The sequence below is a fragment of the Lagopus leucura genome, unplaced genomic scaffold, assembly GCF_019238085.1.
Source record: "Lagopus leucura isolate 7727_CA_CO unplaced genomic scaffold, USGS_WTPT01 Super-Scaffold_100008, whole genome shotgun sequence".
Lineage (NCBI taxonomy): Eukaryota > Metazoa > Chordata > Aves > Galliformes > Phasianidae > Lagopus > Lagopus leucura.
Window position 1 is genome coordinate 9358595 of NW_024962265.1, and position 19888 is coordinate 9378482.

Below are 19888 nucleotides of genomic sequence, written 5' to 3' on the forward strand. Positions count from 1 at the left end.
GTGGATACAGTTTTCTAGGTGAGGCCTGACCAGGGAAGAGTAGAGGGGGAGGATCACCTCCCTTGGCCTGCTGGCTACAATCTTTTTAATGCACCCCAGGATGCCACTGGCCTTCTTGGCCACCGGGGCACACTGCTGGCTCATCGCCAAGCAGGACCCCAAGTCCTTCTCCGCAGAGCTCCTCTCCAGCAGTTCATGTCCCAACCCGTACTGATACATACAGCTATTCTTTCCCAAAGAAGGAATCTACAAAGAGCACAGTAACACTACTTGATAGAGCAAATTCTCAGCTACAAAAACCTATTGCTAATACTGTCACCATCATTAGCCGATTCACACAGTGAAGTTGATCAAGACACTTTTCTTTTCCTGTTATGAGAGCTCTGCATGGCCATTCAGAACATGGCTTGTCTTCCACATCGCTGTCACCACTGCTAAAATGCACCACCTCACTGTGCTCACATCCACTGGTTGGTCTCCATAAACATTTAGCAAGTGTTGATGAACATCAGTAACTCCATTATAAAAGCAACTGAAAAGCGGTTTGAATTTTTGAGGGATTATGTTGGAGTTCATAAATAAACAGGCTGAGAACTAATTTGATAGTAGCTAAGAAATGCTGTCACCAAGGAAAACTCTTGCATCCATAGACTTTCATAACTGTTACATGTAAGCAGTGCAAGAATCACTAGTTGAAGCCCAATAAATTTAAGTGACATGTAAGTTGTTAATATATCTTAACAACTTGTAAGGAAAAAATGTATGTCCTCTACATATCAATATTTAATGCTTTTCTGGAAAATGCACTTTAAGCAAACATTTACCATTAAGTGGTTTGGCTTCTTTTTAAGGATCTATTAGGAGTTCTAAGGGCTAGTGATATGTGTTTGTTGAGACAATGTGCAGGAGGTCAGACTAGATCATCTCATTGCCCCTTTTGGCCTTAAATCTAGAATGCATTTGTTATTGTTGGTGGTGGTTTTGTTTTTCCATTTTATCCTACTGAGTATATGTTTATCCCAAATAGCTGTTTGTTATCCATTCTAGTTTCCAATTCATTGGAAGGCACTTCATCATCCTTATATGATACCAATGCATTAGCTTTCATCTTTCTAAATAAAGAATATTTACTGCACACTTTCTCCTTTTCCTTATGTACTTAAAAGTTTAGCAGTATCTGTCCAGCCGACACTCACTTCAGTCCCTCCAGCTGCTGCAGCACAAATGTGCAGGCCCTCCACTCCAGGCCTGGTTGTGGTTGCTGCACTCACACTCCTATGCACAGACACATGTAGACATGGAAGACCCACTCAGTAAAAGAGGTAGAGAAGAAGTTTAATAAGAACACAGGTCAGACTGTACTGATGAGGTGCAGGGTATGGCCAAGCAAGCAAACTCTTTACACATGACCAGCAATTTTTCCCCTTTCTCCTGTTTCTTTCTCACAGTTATTCACCCCTGAGGCTCCTGAATTCATCCCATTCCTCATCTTAGTTTCTTCAGTTAAGATATTTTGTAGTAAGTCCTTTGTGTTTTTAAAGGGCATAGAAACAGCAAGCATATGTGTAAGGAGATTAGAGACATAATAATTACACTGTTCTGTTTTTTCTTTTGTGTTACTATTTGCTGTGTTAACATTTCCTATATTTTTAATGTTGTATTATTAAATACAGCTTTAGTTTGCTATGAAAGAAAAATATCCAAAGGATATGTAGAAGGAAGAATAATGTAATGTGTTGGAATAGGGAAAATCTTAAAACAAGATCTGTTATATTTTACATTTGTCACAAGAGTTAATTCTAAGGAATAGTGTAGTTGAGTGGAAAAAGAGCCAAAGGAAATAGAAATTAGAATCTGAATTTCTAATGTAGGATGTCAGGGGCAGGGATGTTGCTGGAAACTGTACATTTATTACTGCTGAGTGTAACTTACAATTCCAGATGACTAGAAAAGTCACCTCCATTCCTACTTTGAGGGATTGCTTTGGGCATCAATACAGATTTTTAGTGTCTTCTCTTGTAGTTGTCAAATGTCAGGAAGTCAGACTTTTAACAACACATGGCACAGGCTTCTGTCATGTCCAGAATAAATCCCACTCTCTAATAATTAGTAGTATATAAAATGACTATATTAGCAGTATATAAAATGAGGTGGTAGGTCTTGGTTCACTTGTTAATAAATCTATCGTCTACTTACAGTTTCTTAACTTTCAGTGAAGTGCTGGTCTCGCTAAAGACTGGGGCATGTCAAATACTGGACCAAAAGTGCATTTCTGATTCATCAGAACCAGGAGACAATGATTAGGGGGACCTAGGTACTAAGTTTGTTCTTCTCTAAACAAGAACTCTCCTTACCAGTTCTGATGAGGCCAGGCTGTGCTGGCTTAGTGATTCTGGTAGAGAGAGAGATGACTCAAAATGTTAATGATAGAAGAGAAAAATGCAGGCTGTCCAAAAGGTTTGGGACAAGGTGGAAGCCATTTGTTTGCTGTCTCTCATTTTTAAAATATATTTCCTATAAATATCCTCTGTTTGGCAGGTGAAAACTTCAAATCATATATATCAAGATTCTATCTGGGTGTGAATGTAAAAGAACTCTTAGGCAGGACATGAATGAAATACGCACAGACTTCTCAAGTCTCATGCTTTGTAGATTCACACGTTTCCAGCCTGTCTCACAGCTTTAGCAGCAGCCTCTTGCAGTTCAGCAGTGTGCTGCCATGGCCTCTATACTGCTTGCTAAGTCCAGGAAACCTGCAGAGAGCTTCTCGAGAGCGCTTCTGTCCTGAGATGTGGCAGGCAAGTTTAGAGAAAGCCTTGAGAATAAGGAGACAACACCGTAATCCCCTGCCCTCCCCCAGCTAGGTGCCTGGCACTGAATCATCCACCTGTTGTATCACGCAGTGCATCAGTTAAACGTCCATTTTGCTTTTGATGTCAGAATAGGAACTGTACATATCCAGCAAATTTATAGATAATATCCAGACCTTTTTGGTCAATGGTGTTGCATGTTCTAAACAACTCAAAATTGACTGAATGAAGTTAATAAAAATACTTATAAAATCACATTCTAGAAAATCTCCTGCTACACATTCTCATACAGTATATATGGGGAACACTGGCATACAACGAACATTACAGCCCTACAGCTCTGACATAGTGAGAACTGTGAGATTTCTCTGGCAAGTGCTTAAGTTTACAGTACATAAATTTTCAGTACGACTCAGAAATGTGATATTCATTAAACAAGAGTACATGCTAACATAGCCACAACATCATGGAATGTCTGTAAATGAGTTTGTGCTGAAAGACCTACGGGCAACGCTGACATTCTTTGTTGCAAACGTAATGTTCACAGCATGGAATCTGAGCATAAATCCTGCTGTACTTAGCGGGAGATTTGCATTGATCTATGTGCAGATAATTTCACTGATTAGAAAGGTTAACTAAGTTAACTGAGAACATATTTTTGTCCACTATTTAGTCCTTTCTGAGATGTTTCTTGCAATATACTATTGCATTATACTTTCAATACAATATTCCCCATTGAGCATCGGAATAAGGCTTTTACATTTCCTTTACAATGTATATGTAGAGTTGTACTATATATAAAAAAATTATCTGCATGCAAGTCGTAAGATAGGAGAATACAGTTATTCTATAGCAAAATATGAACTTCAACATCATATATTTTTTGCTAGGTCAAATTATAAATTGTTGTTGTTTGAACTGCCTCTAATTTTCTGTGTACTGATATCTACATGGTAATGAAACATTGCAAACTGCATGCTTACTATTCTCAAAAAGGGTTGTGATATATAATTATATCATCACAATCTGAAATATAGCTTGTAAGTGGCCTTATTCAGGATTTAGTTATTCTTGGGATTAATCCTAAAATCCTATTACCAGGACTACAGCAGCAGAAAAAAAAAGAAAGAAAAAAACAAAAACAAAAAAAAAAAAAACAACAAAAAAAAACAAAAAAAAAAACAAAAAAAAACCCCACACACACAAAAAAAAAAACAGAAAGCAGCAAGGCTGGATTTAATTACAAGAGGAAAGCCTGATAAAATCAGATCTATTTCACTATTACTTATTTAATATGTGTAGTTACAACTGGGTCACCAAGCTGATTTAGCCACAAGGTAGAAGTAGCATAGCAACAAACCTTGTCAGACTGAAAATCAGCAGCAGTGTATCTGATTAGGTTTTCAGTGAGCTCATTATATTTTTCTGAATTTTCAGTATTCTCAGAGTGATATTTCTGATTTATTCAATTATCATAGTCTTGTTATTTTAGAATCTTTGTAGCAAGTTTAAGCATTGGAATCATTGTTTTGTCCAAGTTTTATCTGATTTTACATAACAGAAACATTTCTAAATGTTGTTCTAAATGTTCTAAATACGGAATTTGCAAGCAATTTAACGTAAGTTCTCATTTAATATTGGGATGTAGAGAGTTTCTGTTTGTTTCTTAGGGTGTTTTTTTTTCAGCTTAGAAATGTCACTTCATTCTGAAAAAAACATCTTAAAAATATGTCAAATAAGAAGTGAGTTAATTAGCATAAGTGAGGAATATATTTAGGGAGTTAGCACATAAGGATGGTTGGGACAATCTGAATTTTTACTTAGATATAGTATTTATAGTTCAATAAAAAGGTTTTCATTTGTACAGCATTTAGAGATGCAGAAAGGTACTTGGTTGAGAAATACTAGCTTTTACAGTTCTTCCCTTATATGTATTGCAAACCTGGTTTGTAAAGCCACTGGAAATTATGATGCTTGTTGTGGACCCTTTGAGTGGAAAAGAAAACTTCATTCTCTCAGAGCTGTGATCTCTTCTGTTCAGTGTGTGGAAGTTGCCTTCAGCATGTAGATATTTCTGGATTATAATATTCCTTTTTTTTTACTCATCACACGGAAGTAATTGTTTTAATTTCAATGAGAAATCTATGCAGTTCAGAAAAGGCACTAATGAAATCCACCAGAAGTGCGATATTTCGCCAGAAGTGCAATATTTTGTATTCCAAGGTAACATTTGCAAGAACAGTCCAAATGTTTTTGTTGCAGTGCCACCTAGTGACTAAAACCTGTGCAAATTTTCTGCATTTTTTGTTAATTTATTAGCATGTTTGTATTTTTCAAACAATGAGATGATTTACAAAACTTTTTCTGTTTTTCAAGTTTATTTCAGTGTTATCACTGCTCTCCTCAATTTCTTTTTCAAGGGTTTGCATTCACGTAAATTACTGCTAGGAATGCCAAGAATTGTGGCATTCCTTAGATTCCGTAGTGGATAAGTGTCATGTCCAGATTGCATCTGATAATATTTGCTTTCTTGATCATGTCATACAAATAAGCATATTTATTTATATATATATATATTAATGTATGAAAATAATAGATACAGTAAAAAAAAAAAGTCTTGACTATCAGAAAAAATAATAACCACTTTGTGATTAAGACAAACACCCCAAGATACTACAAAGGTAGATCTGAAAGTAATTCCTCCTATTATCTCTATGAAAACTAACAACAGATACAAAGAACACAATAATACTATTTGTCTCAACAAAATCTCGGCAACAAAATGCTATGTTTCAATATAGTCACCACCATTAGTTACATATTTTCACCAAAAATCCTCTTACTTAACTCTTTGTAGTATTTCTTCTTAATTCTGCTGTTTCCAGTGCCTTCTTTATTTTCTAATATAATATAGCTGCATATAATGTTAAAACTGAGTGCAATTAACAGAGTGCTTTTGGGTTCCTTCTTATAAAAGAAGCAGAATCAATAGAAATTTTTTAATATGGATTTATATAACTTCCTGCGCTTGCCAAAAGAATGAGTGACATTGGGTTGCTGATTTAGATGCATTGTATTTCTCATGAAATGAATAATTACAGATATATGGAAAGTGGTAAATGGATGTACAGAAGAGAGTTAGAAGTGTTCATCAATTTATACATTGTCTGTGAAATTGACATTTTTCTCTTGCAGTGCTTTAAGATCCAGTATGAATTGCATCAGCTTTATGTGCATTTTGAAGACATTTCAGTGATAAGCTGTTCATAAGAATTCATGCTTTAAGAATTTCTGGTATTTTAATGGTATATGGCAAAACACTGGTCACAAGTGGTATTCCCCAGGTGTTGGTGTTGGAGGTCCATCCTGCTTAATGTCTTTAGTAATCATCCGGAGATGATCATTAGAGAATGAGTGCACCCTCACTAAGTTTTCAGATGATACCAAATTGAGGGGAAGTGTTGTTCTTCTTGAGAGTAGGAAGGCCCTTTAGTGGGATCTGGACAGGCTGGATAGCTGGACTGAGGCCAGTTTGGATGAAGTTTAACAAGATTAAGTACCGGGTCCTGCACTGGTCTGGGGCTGAGTGACTGGAAGACTGCGTAGAGAAAACAGATCTGGGGGTATTGGTTGATGCTCGGCTGAACATGAGCCAACAGTGTGCTCAGGGGGCTACAGTATATCAGGTTTGTATCAGAAATAATGTTGCCAGTAGGACCAGGGAGGCGATCATCCTCTGTACTCTGCTGTGATGAACCTGCAGCTCAAGTACTGTGTTCAGTTTTGGGTCCTTCACTACAAGAAAGACATGGAGGCCCTGAACTGTGTCCAGACTGTGAAGCTGTGAAGGGTCTGGAGCACAAGTCATATGAGGAATGATCAGGGAACTAGGACTGTTTAATCTAGAGATGAGGAGGCTCATGGGAGACCTTACCTCCCTCTACAGCTGCCTGAAAGGAGGTTGTGGCAAGATGGGTACTGACCTCCTTTCCTGGGTAACTAGCTATATGATGAGAGGGAATAGCCTCAAGTTGGGTAGATGCAGGTTGAATAGTAATTCTAGAATCATAGTGACCTGGGTTGAAAAGGATCATAGTGATCATCTAGTTTCAGCCCCCCTGCTATGTGCAGGGTTACCAAACACTTGACCAGGCTGCCCAGAGCCACAACCAGTCTGGTACATATATATATGTATATATATGTAATATATTAGGAAGAGTACAATATGTACAGGAATAATATAATGTATATTATATATTATATACATTATGAGTGGTGAGGTGTTGGAAGATGCTGCCCAGGGAGGTCCTGGTGGATGACAGGTTGGCCATGAGCCAGCAGTGTGCCCTTGTGGCCAAAAAGGCCAATAGCATCCTGGGGTGCATTAAAAAGAGCGTGTCCAGCAAGTCTAGGGAGGTGATCCTCCCCCTCTACTCTGCCCTGGTAAGGCCTCATCTGGAGTACTGCGTCCAGTTCTGGGCTCCCCAGTACAGAAAAGACAGGGATCTCTTGGAAAGAGTCCAGCGGAGGGCCACAAAAATGGTGAAGGGCCTGGAGCATCTCCCCTATGAAGAAAGGCTGAGTGAACTGGATCTGTTCAGCCTTGAGAAAAGAAGACTGAGAGGGGACCTGATCCAGGTTTATAAATATCTGAGGTGTGGGGGCCATTGTGGTGAGGCCAGTCTCTTTTCAGTGGTGAGTGGAGGCAGGACAAGGGGGAACGGGCATAAGCTGCAGCATAGGAAGTTCTGCATGAATGTTCCGCAAGAACTTCTTTACAGTGAATTGTGGAGGTCTGTGTGCCTGGAGGAGCCTCCAGCTTACTAACACTACCTAACAAATGGCAAAGGTCTCCCATTCTTACATATTTCACTCCATAATTTTTACTTTATAATTTTCATTGGTTTTGCAAATTAGTCTCTGGATTCTTGGAAGGATGAAAGTAAAACTGTAGGACTGTTAGATTATTATTTCCATTTCTGACCTTCTCAAGAAGGACAAACTTTAAGACGTGTTAAATGCAAATCTTGTTGTTCAGATTTTCATGTCAAATTGAATAATTTATCTTTCAAGTTGTTGAGTTTCCCAATACATGGGCAAAAATTGTAGTGATCATTTAAGGCCAACTAGATTAATTTATCTCACTCTTTTATTGCTCGAGTAACAGACTTGGGTTCTGTTGCCCCAGATTTCCTCAGGCCTGACCTGAAAGGCAGACACTACAGAAGGATGTAAATTATCTGGATGGGGAGAAAGAATCCATTCAAAATATACAGCTAGCTCTATGGTGTGTTATATAAATGCAAGACAAAATTATTTATATTAATACTTCTCTGTAGTTTGAAATAAAAGCTAACATTATTTTGTTGCTACTAATTTCCAAGTGTTTTGTGGCAAGCCCGCTTATTTTAGCTTACGTACAGGAATGAGCTTTTTATACAGCTGACAAAGTAGAATCTGTCACTGCTGTTGGCATACTCTACAGGTGGCTTTAGATCTTAATAATTAAATGGTTTGCCTCCAAATGTCATTTGTTGTTTTGAAAGTGACTTATTCATTCCATGGCATTTTACAAATATTCTACATGTTTTCTCTTTACCAGAATAGCATTTTTATGACATATGTTTATCTATACTGCAATAGTTAGGAGGAAATTCCAGTAGGACAGATACCCAATTGATGTTTTTTACAGATTCATTGGGAGTATTTTATTCAATAAAGTATGGGTTACAGTTACTTCAGTTTTAAAGCTTTGATAGGACTTGATTTGATATGAATGGGAACTTTCTGAATTGTTTCTTGAAATGCTGCATTTTCTTTCTTCCTGTAAGATACTAAGTGATTGAATACAATGTTATATGATTTTGAAGAAAGAAGCCAAACTTAAAAAGCATTATCACTGTTCTTACAAGATGAATAATGCAACCAGTAATTGTCAAAGGCTAGTTGCAGACATTTCATCTTTTGTTACCTGAATATGTGAAATATTATTATTGCCTCTGTTTCTACATATTTCATGTTAGTGTAACAGAAACTACTGAAAACTGTCTCAGTTGGTCTAATTCAAAGTTATGAATAGTTTTGGTATTTGAAATGTGGTCAACTGGTTAAAAAGCAGTACTCTTTCAGTATGTTTCTAGATTTCAGATTCATTAACTGTAGCCCTGAATTTTGTTCCCCCTTTTACACATTTTTATCAGTTGCATTTATGTCATGAAACTCCTTCACCTCCTAGCAAATAGGTAAGCGTTCAGTTTGCAGGATTATTTTTCCATTTACTGATTCCTTTATCTACTCATAAGCTCTCCTCATCTGCTGTGTTGACTGATGTTAACATAAACATTCAATGTTGTATTTCAGAGCAGCTTGCTCATAGATTTTCTTGATTATAGCTTTTGCAGACACTGAATGATCTAATTCTCCATTCTACAAATGTGATATTTCTGTCTTTATTTTGCATCAACATTTGTTTGTAGATGCAGCTGTGTTGACCTTGACCTTTTTTTCTTTGTTTGGTTTAAATCACATGGAAATACAGTAGAGGTTACTTGTTAATTGTTTAAAAAAAAAAAAAAAAAAAAAAAAAAGATCCAGAATTCCTGTTAATTTTTGAAATACCATTTTTATATCTGTAATTACCAATCCATATTTTAGATATCTGACCTTCATAGAAATACTTGCCTTGATAACATTTGCAGGACTGCTAGGGGACAATTTTGGAATTTTTCTGTTAGTGGCATTTCAGGGAGAAAATTTCACTTATCACTAAGCCTTCAATGAAACACCAGTAACCATTGAAATCAGCTGATTGAATAATTTGTATCAAATGTTACTGATAAAGATGTTTTCAAATTTTCTTTTCAGGTGAAATGGGCTTTTGTAGAGCAGAGATACTTTTTGACAGCATTTTTATTCTTCCTGTGATTCTACTGTAATCCCAATTCACAATTACAATTTATTTTCAGAACTTGTATTTTTAAAATTGTATCTTTTTTTCCGTGCCATGTTTACAAAATCAGATCAAGACAAGCTGAAATAATTCCACAGCACTATGTTTTCACTACCACATGGCCTGTGTGTCTAATGATCACAGAGTGATTTAGTGATTTATTGGCTACTTCAGCAAGAAACACAATTGAGCGTGTCAGTGTTTTGCGTCAGAGTGAATTGATTACAGTTGCGTGATCATTTGGTGGTTTTGTTGTGCAGGCTAAATGTGCTGCTGAAACACAGCATGTAGGTATCACCACATCAAGATACTGAGGGGAAATAGAAAAATGAGTGACCATAACTTGTTTGAGTCCTAGGGAAGAGTGTTATAAATTATAAAGGTTTTAAAATCACGCAAATAAAACTTTTAGAGTCTAGCTGGGAGTATTATACTTTAATAGCAGTAGAGAGTCAGTCCTTACCAAAATCCTTCTTTTCTGGGAAATGTGGGATACATTAAAGGAATATTCAAACTGAAAATGTGCACCTCTGTAATCCAATTCCATATTTCCATTTATTTTAAAAATAAAGTATGCATGATGATAGTGGGAGTACTGGAAAATAATTTTTATAACCATTACTACAGCCTGTTTTCTTATTTCTATTAGTGGATATTATTTAGATACGTGATGCTGTATTTATAGTCAGTGTATTATGAAAATTAATCCCTCATACCTCTGTGCTGTTCTGTGTTTCAGTGATTAAGCTGTTTTGCTTTGTCTCTGCTTTCTGTCTTTTACATAAAAATGTTTCTATTTCCTGACATACAACTGCATAGTGAATAAAGAATGCTTTCCATACGTATATAATTCTTAGTGCTTTTCTGTTACAGAAATCCTTTTATTTAGTTTCATATCTTTCATTAGTAATCTCTGTTGCCTGCTCTAAAAGTAATATTTGCTACCTAATTTTAAGCAAAAAGCAGAATAAAACTGTTTTTTTTCCTGTAATATAACTGAATTTGTAAATTCTGTGTAAGTCAGAATTACAAATATTAATTTCAATTGTCTTATGTATAGTTTTCTAAAGTATGAAAGTATAAAATCCAAGAGTTCTAGTCTGAGCAGTTATTGAACCCCATGAACTTATTTGCCTTATTTTCTATGCAGTCCCACTGAACTAAGTAACAGTATTGAGATTTAAACCTAAACAACCCCTTGATTTTAAAGTTATTTTAAAGTTTTTCACTAAGTTTTCACCTCAGATAGTTAACAAGTTAAACATATTTCTACCTTTCTCTTTCTTCTGAGGCATACCAAAAACAAACAGACCAAAAACTGATTGTGCAGAAATAATTTTGCACATAAAAACTTTTCTCTGTATGCTTTTAATTAAAATCACGAGCTCATAGATGACGGAATTTCTCAGGATGTTGTTTTTTTTTGCTTGTTTGTTTTGTTTTTTTATTATTGCTAATAGAGCTTAAATATTTGTTTTCTTAATACACAAATTTGCATTGCTCTTAACAATATTCTCCTTTTTACAGCTGTACTCTCATTATTCCTTTCTCCCAAGAGTATGTTTGGCTTTCTACAAGCTATCTGTTTTAATTTATTACAACCTTGAAGTTTTATTATTAAGCAGGCTAGCCATAAATTAACACATACAGTATAGAAATTGATATTGAATTGATAATTCAATCAACATTTTCAGTGATTAAAAATTAATATAATTTTTTTTCATATTTCTGTTCTGACTTCCCTAATTCTATTTTTCTTTTACTATATGAGCTTGAAACAAAATTCATGGGATTTTTCCATTGTCTTATTGTAGAAATTATTGGGTTGCAACAAAGAATGAAGTACCAAATGACTTTTTTAGTATCTTTATTGCCCAATTTTGAAATCACAAACACTGATGGACATTCACAGTACAGTGGAAATTAATATCCAGGTGTCAGGTTTCATATCTTGGACCAGACAGACATTAAAATTTACTACTTACACATCTAGAAAAGAAAATTAAATGAATTGTATATTTGTGTCTTTAATACTATTTCTATTTATTTCACAGTTTAACAATAATGCTCAGAATGTCAGTTGCTTTAATCATCTTGTCCAAGCTAATGTGAGGAACAAGAAGAAGCTGAAGGAAGCTGTGGATAAAATCTCTGCTAAAGGAATTACTGATTACAAAAAAGGCTTTAGCTACGCTTTTGAACAGCTGCTGAATGTAAGTATGAAAGTCATCGCCCATTACTGAAAGTGAGTTAGGAGAACTTGAATGTTCAGAAGGCATTTGCATGCTCCTCTGTCATCACAGATAATCAGTAAGATACTTTAATTTAGCAAATTAAATTATCCCAACAATATGTCTTTTCATAGAATCCTAGAATGACCTGGGATGAAAAGGACCTCAAGGGTCATCTAGTTTCAACCCCTTGCCATGGACAGGGTTGCCAACCACCAGACCAGGCTGCCTAGAACCACATCCAACCTGGCCTTGAATGCCTCCAGGGATGGGGCATCCACAACCTCCTTGGGCAATCTGTTCTGATGTGTCACCACTCTGTGTGAAAAACTTCTTCCTAATATCTAACCTAAACCTCTCCTGTCTTAGTTTAAAACCATTCCCCTATCACTATCGATCTATCACTATCAATCATGTAAAAAGTCATGTAAACAGTCATTTTATTTGTTGAACCTCCAAATCTTGACAGATTGCTAAGGTTTGAGAATAGATTTGGTTTTCACTTTGCTAGTACTGTTTTTACTTTATTCATACATGCAATTTTATATTTATTATGTTTCATGATTTATTGACCTTAGCTTCAGCAGGACAGAAATAACGGATGACTATTCAGTAATTGATAGTAGGTATCTGGGAGAATTACTACATATTTCTCTACCTAATGGGCAAAATGAGCAATTTCCTCAAAAACTGAATGCCTGGTCTTCATGTTTTGATCTCATTATACGTCCTTTTCATGCAAGCACTGGGTTTCTGAGTAGTAATGTTTCCTATTAACCACAGATGTTCTATCAGTCACTTTTAGTAGCTTTTTGTTTTAACAAATATTTCATAGAATCCTAGAGTCATAGAATAACCAAGGTTAGAAAAGATATCTGAGATCATCTAGTCAAACCATCCACCTGCAACCAATATTTCCTACCAAACCATGTCTGTGTGTTTCTTGAACAACCAGGGATATTGAGTTCACCACCTCCCTGATCAATGAGTTCCAATGCCTCACCACTCTGGGAGAATAAATTCTTCCTAACATCCAACTTAAACCACCCTGGCACAACTTGAGGCCATTATCTCTCATCCTTTAGCTAGCTATCTGGGACAAGAAACTGACACCCACTTCACCACTGCCTCCTTTCAGGTAGTTATAGAGAGCTATAAGATCATTTCTGAGCTTCTTCTTCTCAGACTAAGCAAACCCAATTTCTTCAGCCACTCCCCATAAGACTCATGCTCCAGAGAATTTTTACATTTCATCATCATAAAGACATATATTTGATTTTAACCTTAATATAAATAAATTTACAGAAACCAACTTACAGAATCTAAGGATCTAGCTTAATAAATATGAAATGTGTTCTTTTTATTATTTTTTTTTCCATGATATCGCTCAGTAGAGACACCTTTACTTATTTTATCCTCCTTGTCTACCAGATTTTGGACTTAAAGGAGCATTTCTGACATTATATATGTGGCTTAGGGGTAGAACTACTTGAAAATTTTCTGACCTCGTGAAATTTTGATAGAGAAAAGGAAAATACACTGTTTCCCACAGTATTTACTCAGCAGATCAGTTTTGATTAACAAAGGGCTTTGGTGGAAAAATGATTGTGTGCAGTTTGCTGATAGAAGCACAAATCTGCCTGTGGGATTCAAAAAGTTGTTAGACTTTCTCAGACTAGCCTTAATAACATTGCTTCTTTATTTCTATCCATTGCCATCTCACGCAGAAGGAACCAGGAAGACACAATAAATTTTGCCAAACACAACTGGTTCCTCACAGCATTTATGTTTGATTAACATTCTATATTACGTTTGCTGTAATACCATGTAAGTACTTTGTGTTCAGGCCATAAAAGAAGACTTGAATACAGGAAGATTCAAAGTGGACTGTTGCATTGCCTCCTACGCTACTAACCCTAACCAGGTCAGGACCAAATAACTGCACGTACACACCAATATGGTGAACAGCAAAATGGCATTTATTACGCGTGAACTCTAGCTTATATACCTTATGTGCTTCGTCTACGCCCCTAACGGCACATGCCACACATCAATCATAGAGCTGGGAGAGGACCTGTCTTGTCACATCCTGTGGAGGGGTCCCGCATTCGCCTATAATAGTGGACTTATTTTAAGATAAAAAAATTGCTTTAAAAAATAATTAGGGATTAGTTTTGTAGTGGGACTTTGTCTTTGCCTACAGGAGTCAGAGGTGTAATTAGTCTCACACAAGCCTGTATATTATGACTGGATATTGTGGATGGGTTTATCAAAGGAAATTGAAAGGTTATGCTAGGTAATAGAAATACAGTTATTCTTTCTAGCTATCGACAAACCCATTCGGCAGGGAGAGTAAAAATCTGCTGATGGTGACAATGCCAGACTCTTATGGCAAAGTGATATATTAGGTGAATATAATACAGGCTTAAACCAGTAATAAAAAAGATGCTTAGGATAGTTTCCTGTAATATTTATGATTTCAAGTAATCCAACTGCTTTAAGGTCAATGGTAATTGAATATTTTAAGCATCTTACATTTTTTGCAGGAATTTAGGCGTATTATTTCTTGATGAAAGTTACTTCAAAAAGTTTTCCTTCATACCAAAGTCATATTTTTCTAGTGTCACGAAAAAAACGTGCTGTTCAATGTACTGCTAGATTAAAATAAATACCTCAGGTTTTTTTTAACATGCTAATTCAACTTCATATTAGTAAACATCATTCCATAAGTTCTGAGGTATTTTTTGAGTATTTATTATTATATTAACTGACTGTTTCTTAGAAAATAATGTTTTAACTTCAGCAATTCAAGAGTTTTTCCTTCATATCACATTAACTATGATTTGTTTTCTGATCATCTCGTCTTGATTCAGGTAAATGACTTTTGCCTTCCTTTACATTCTCTTTCTAGGTGGTATAAAATTCACAAAGTTTGATCCCAGCCTGACTCTTAATGAGTTAATTTTAACGATATGAAACCCATGAGAAGAAAAATTACACAATTTTAAGTACAGTATAAAACAGATAATGTCTTGCTTACATTTATAAAAGAATCTAGATGACCTTAATCAAGAACAACATAGAGCTAAAACCAAGTGCTTAGTCTTGGTTCCAACTTGTTTTCTTTTGAGGTTTATGCTAAGAAACTAGGTTTAAGATTTTGTATCAAATCACTGTAAGTGTGCGTGAGTTCCTTTATTCATGAAGTATCCACTCTACTTTTATTGCTTTTTTAATATAAAGAATATTGCAACCCAAAGCAGTATCTTGTAAGTTATATTTCACAAGTAAAAGAGGGTCATAAGTTGTGTAATTCCAAATGAACAAGAGTGTGCTAATGAGACTGAAGGGAATGTATTGATTTCAAGGGATTTTTTGTTACTGTATGTAGGAAAATAATTTGATTTGCTTTTTGTTGTTATTGTTTGTTTGCTTGTTTGTTTATTGATTAAATAAGTACTAATTCCCTGGACATTGACCTACCAATACAGAACATTTCTGAGGCAAACTTACTCATCTATGAGTATAGTGACTGCCGATAATATTTTGATTTTTAGTCTGCTGGTAGAACTTGGAGCTGCAATATTAGGTATAACTGGCTGATGTTTGAGTGTTTGGTGTTGGGTCTTTCTGTTACAGAACACCAAGTCGTATCAGAGAGCAGGATGAAAAGTAATGAAGGGGAGTGGGATCATCTCACTTGACTAGCTAGGTGAAAGTTAGTCATTTATTCTATTTACAAAGACTAAAGTAAGGGAGGATTTGGTTCTGTGGAAAGATCACCCTACTATTTTTCTCTCTCTGAGTGTATAGTGAATTAATATAGCAAAATGTAGCTTATGAGGGGCAACGTTCATTTTATTCCACAGAATTTCTAAATGTTTTACTCCTTCACATGCATCTACTCAGAAGTACCAGACCATGCCTGGGTAGGATCTCTTGTGTGCAACACGGAGTACAAGGAATGCTGGCTGCACAACTTAAGAAAGGATTGTTTAGACTAGATAGAACTTTTCAGGCAATGAGGAACTGTGATGAGTGCCAGCAGAGGAGCCTGTGGCTCCTTTTGTAAGGAGCCAAAATTCCTTCATTTCTTTCTTGTTCTGGCTTTGGAACTCCACTTTTATTTCTTTGCATAGTACATTATGTTTTTCCCAGTGGCTTTACTAGTTACTTTGACTGCTGAATAAGGAGTCAAGGGGGTTTTTCCTCAATTCTCTTTGTTCCAGACTCCTTCTCAAGAAATAATGAAGAGTCTTTGAGCAGGAGTAGAGCAGAAAAAAAAAAAAAATGCATGTTCTTTTTTTTTTTTTTTTTTTTTAATGCATACTCAGTAATTCATATTTAGTAATTCATTTCACATTCAGTTATTCATTAGAAGACTATTGTTTCCAAATTTCCAAAATGACATTAGGGATGGGAAAGAGAAAATTAAAAATATACAGAGGCTGTCACATACGAATCTCAGATCACTGTAATGATGCAGAGCGTCTGTATAGCTATGCTGTGGAGATGGTGTCAAAGTTTGGTGGTGATCCTCATTCCTCTGAACAGATCTTAGAACTGTTGGGCTTAGCTCTCATACAATAAAAAAAAAGTCTTTTTTGGTGGTTTTTTCTTTGTTTTGTTTTGTTTTGTTTTTGGAAGGAGGTACTGAATGAAATGCTGGAACACTTTGTAAGTATTTTCATTACTCCCAAAGTGCAGAAATTTTTCCTTCTGTTAAAGTAATAAACATTTTTATGTGAAAGCCATCAAATAGAACAATTGTTATTCTTTATAGCTTGAAATAAAATATAAGCTTCTGTTTGTATTTCTACAGCACAGTGTTTCTAGAGCTAACTGCAATAAGATTATAATGTTGTTTACGGATGGCGGTGAAGAAAGAGCGCAAGAAATATTCCATAAATATAATGAAGACAAAAAAGTAAGTAATATATGAAAGACTTTCTTTTATTAAGTACAGTAGTATGATGTGGAATGTTTAAATACAGAAATAAAAGCATTTTGGTATGTGTATAATATATTCTTTTTATTATTATTATTGAACTTTCTGGGCACTTAAAGCTGTCTAACTATATAATATTTATTTTAAAAAAATGTAAAACATATTTAATGTTTGCACTTTGTAACTCACTGTTGTCAAGTGGTACAAAAGTGCATTAGCCATTCAGAATTTAATGCTAATAGCATTTTTCTTGCTTTACTGCAATCCTTGCACTATCAAGTGGAATCACAGGTAGTTAAATAATATAGAATGTATCTTCTCACTGTGAGTATTTTCAATGTGTTTTGTTGTTCATCAACCAAAGGCAAAAGTAGGTCTCAAAAATCTGAATCTGGACAGCTTTGGTCTAGAACAAAGCCACCCATCTTTCCCTGTGAGGCTAATTATGAAACTGAGTGTCTTAACTAGTAAAGGGACAGTTTTCTGGTGTTGAAACTTGTTCTGTAATTAAACTAGAATTATGGACTTGACACAAGAGGCACTGGATTTTGTGCAGATCAGATTGGCTTTTTCACATGTGTGTCAAATAAAAAAGGTTTATGGTTGTTTTCTACTACTTTTCAGGTAAATCATTATGCTCAGAAGATTAATTTATTTCTAAAGAAAAGTTAAATGTAAGCTGGGTTCATATTGTAACTAAGAACTTACCTATACCTACTGTATGAAGATGCCTCTAGATGTTAGATTAGTTTCCTAAGACACTTTAGTATTTGCCATGTATGTCTATGCGTAAAGCAGTAGAAGTATTTCAATGGAAATACACATACATTTGAATTAATCCTTTCAAAAGTGGAGCTAGGAATGCAAGACAATTTCCATCTCCACCAGTGATTCACTTAGTGAATAATAATTTTATGTCTGCTTTGTAATAGTGTTTGACATAGAATGATGTGGTGGGATGTAGTTATTCTTTGTGTCTGTATTTTTAAAATGACAATTAGATGGAACAGCTGAAATCATAGCAACTCACTCTGTGACACACATGGCTGTATTCTGAAAATATATGCAGAGATTCCTCTTCAAATGTGGACATGATAGCTTTTATTATATAACAAATGCTGTAAACTAAAGAAGAGAAAAATGAGAGGGAGAATACATCTTATTATTTTCAGTGCTGTGATCTGTTGTCTTACATCATGCCTGACAATCATTCTGTGAAGTATAATTAATGAAATATAATTTAGAATGGCACTTTTACTGCATCTCTCAATACTGCAAATTTACACTGCTAAGAGTTGGGCTGTTTTGATGTATAGTAGTATGGATAATTTTATATATAATACACTCTCACTTTCTTGTTCTCTCTACCAAATAAATGTTTAGATTTTTTGTTGCATGTAACAAGTGTGTAATGGTGGCAACAGTCACAGTTGGATTTCTGACTAGTTAAGGGCATTTTCATATGTAATTAACTGTAGTGCAGATGCAATGCAAGGTCATTTTCCTACAAATTTATGTTCTAAGTATCTACAAATCCATATCTGTAAGAAATTATATTTTGTTACTGGGTTGTTAGATACAATCCTTGCTGTTTTTCCTCTAAGGTGACTTTGGAAATAAAAGAGATAGTAAGAAAAATTTGCAGGTATAATTCTTTCTCTTTATCAGTTTTCAATCAGAAACAATTGTTGTCTTATTGAAAAGAAATTCATGGTTGAAAACTTTCTAATGAAACAGTAAATTCATTTTTAGAAATAATAATAAAACTTCCCTGACAATCATTTGAATCATTCTAGTATTAAAATAATAATAATAATAATTATAAAATCAATATTATAAACATTATATAAGACATCCTATATGTATATATGAAATAATGAAATAAAAATAATATTAAAAAAAAAATAAGACTAACACAAAATATTCAATGATGGTTGTACTACCCTCAGTCCCAAATCTTGTTCCTTTCCTATCTATCTTCATGTAATTGAACAGAGCACAGTAATAACAGCATTGACAGACACAATCTAACTTGAAAAATATAATTTTAATTTTTTGAGGTAATAGTCACATAGCATTACCTTTTTAGATTACACAGTAGGCTGCCTCCATGATCAGATATTAGATTTTATGCCAATCTAGATTCTGTTGTCCTGAAATTTCTTAAACTTACTATTTTCTCTTGTTCAAACAAATAGTTTCATTCAAATATATTATTACTTGTTTTCATTTTATGTAAAATGTCTTCAGCTCTCTGCCTGTTTTCTTCTTTGTGTCATTAACTTTGTAATTCTTTCCCGTGAAAGAAGTTGAAATGAATTTTTTGCAGTCAGATGACATGATTTAGTACACTTGTTTACGTTACCCTTAGTGCTGCCCTCTGAGTTTAGAAACGAAAAGATGCAGTAAGCAATTTAAAAGTACTGAAAAACATCTTGGATTCCAGTCTGGAAAACTGCTCTTTTAAATTACTGAATTCCATATATTTGGATAGGAATGTAGGTATACTTAAAACAGTTTTCTGTCTTTACAAATCAAAGTATGAAGATTATTTTAAAATTTATAAAACTTTTTTTGAGGAGCAACTTTCCTAGTTTTCATCTAAAAAAGTTTTTCATCTGAAAAATTACAATTATGTTTTACCTTTGCGTGGCTTTTTCCCTCTATAAACCCAGATTTTATTGTCACAGATTGCAACTATATGCTGTACTTGATATTTAAAAATTGGCTTGTTTACCTTTAAGGTGACATTTGGGGCAGTCACATTAAATGTGTGAAATACCACGCACTATGAATTTCAGGAATGTGGGTGGTAAATTTGCTTTTTATTTGCACTCACACTGCAGATGGCTTCACTGAAGATAGCAATATAAATTGAATTGAAACACAGGCACAGTAGGCATTCTCCATCCTAAGAATTTTGAATTCAGCTTAAAAATAGAAAACTAAT

At 34.8% G+C, this 19888-nt stretch overlaps 1 protein-coding gene across 4 annotated transcripts in view; it reads left to right on the top strand.

Moving 5' to 3' along the window:
• The window catches only part of CACNA2D1 (calcium voltage-gated channel auxiliary subunit alpha2delta 1), a 356843-nt gene that overhangs the window by 270722 nt on the left and 66233 nt on the right, over positions 1-19888 (top strand). For all 4 annotated transcript variants that reach the window (XM_042872959.1, XM_042872960.1, XM_042872961.1 and 1 more), the window contains exons 11-12: positions 11814-11972; positions 16813-16917. In XM_042872959.1, coding sequence (XP_042728893.1) covers positions 11814-11972; positions 16813-16917 — 264 coding nt within the window. The remainder of the gene's footprint in view (positions 1-11813; positions 11973-16812; positions 16918-19888) is intronic.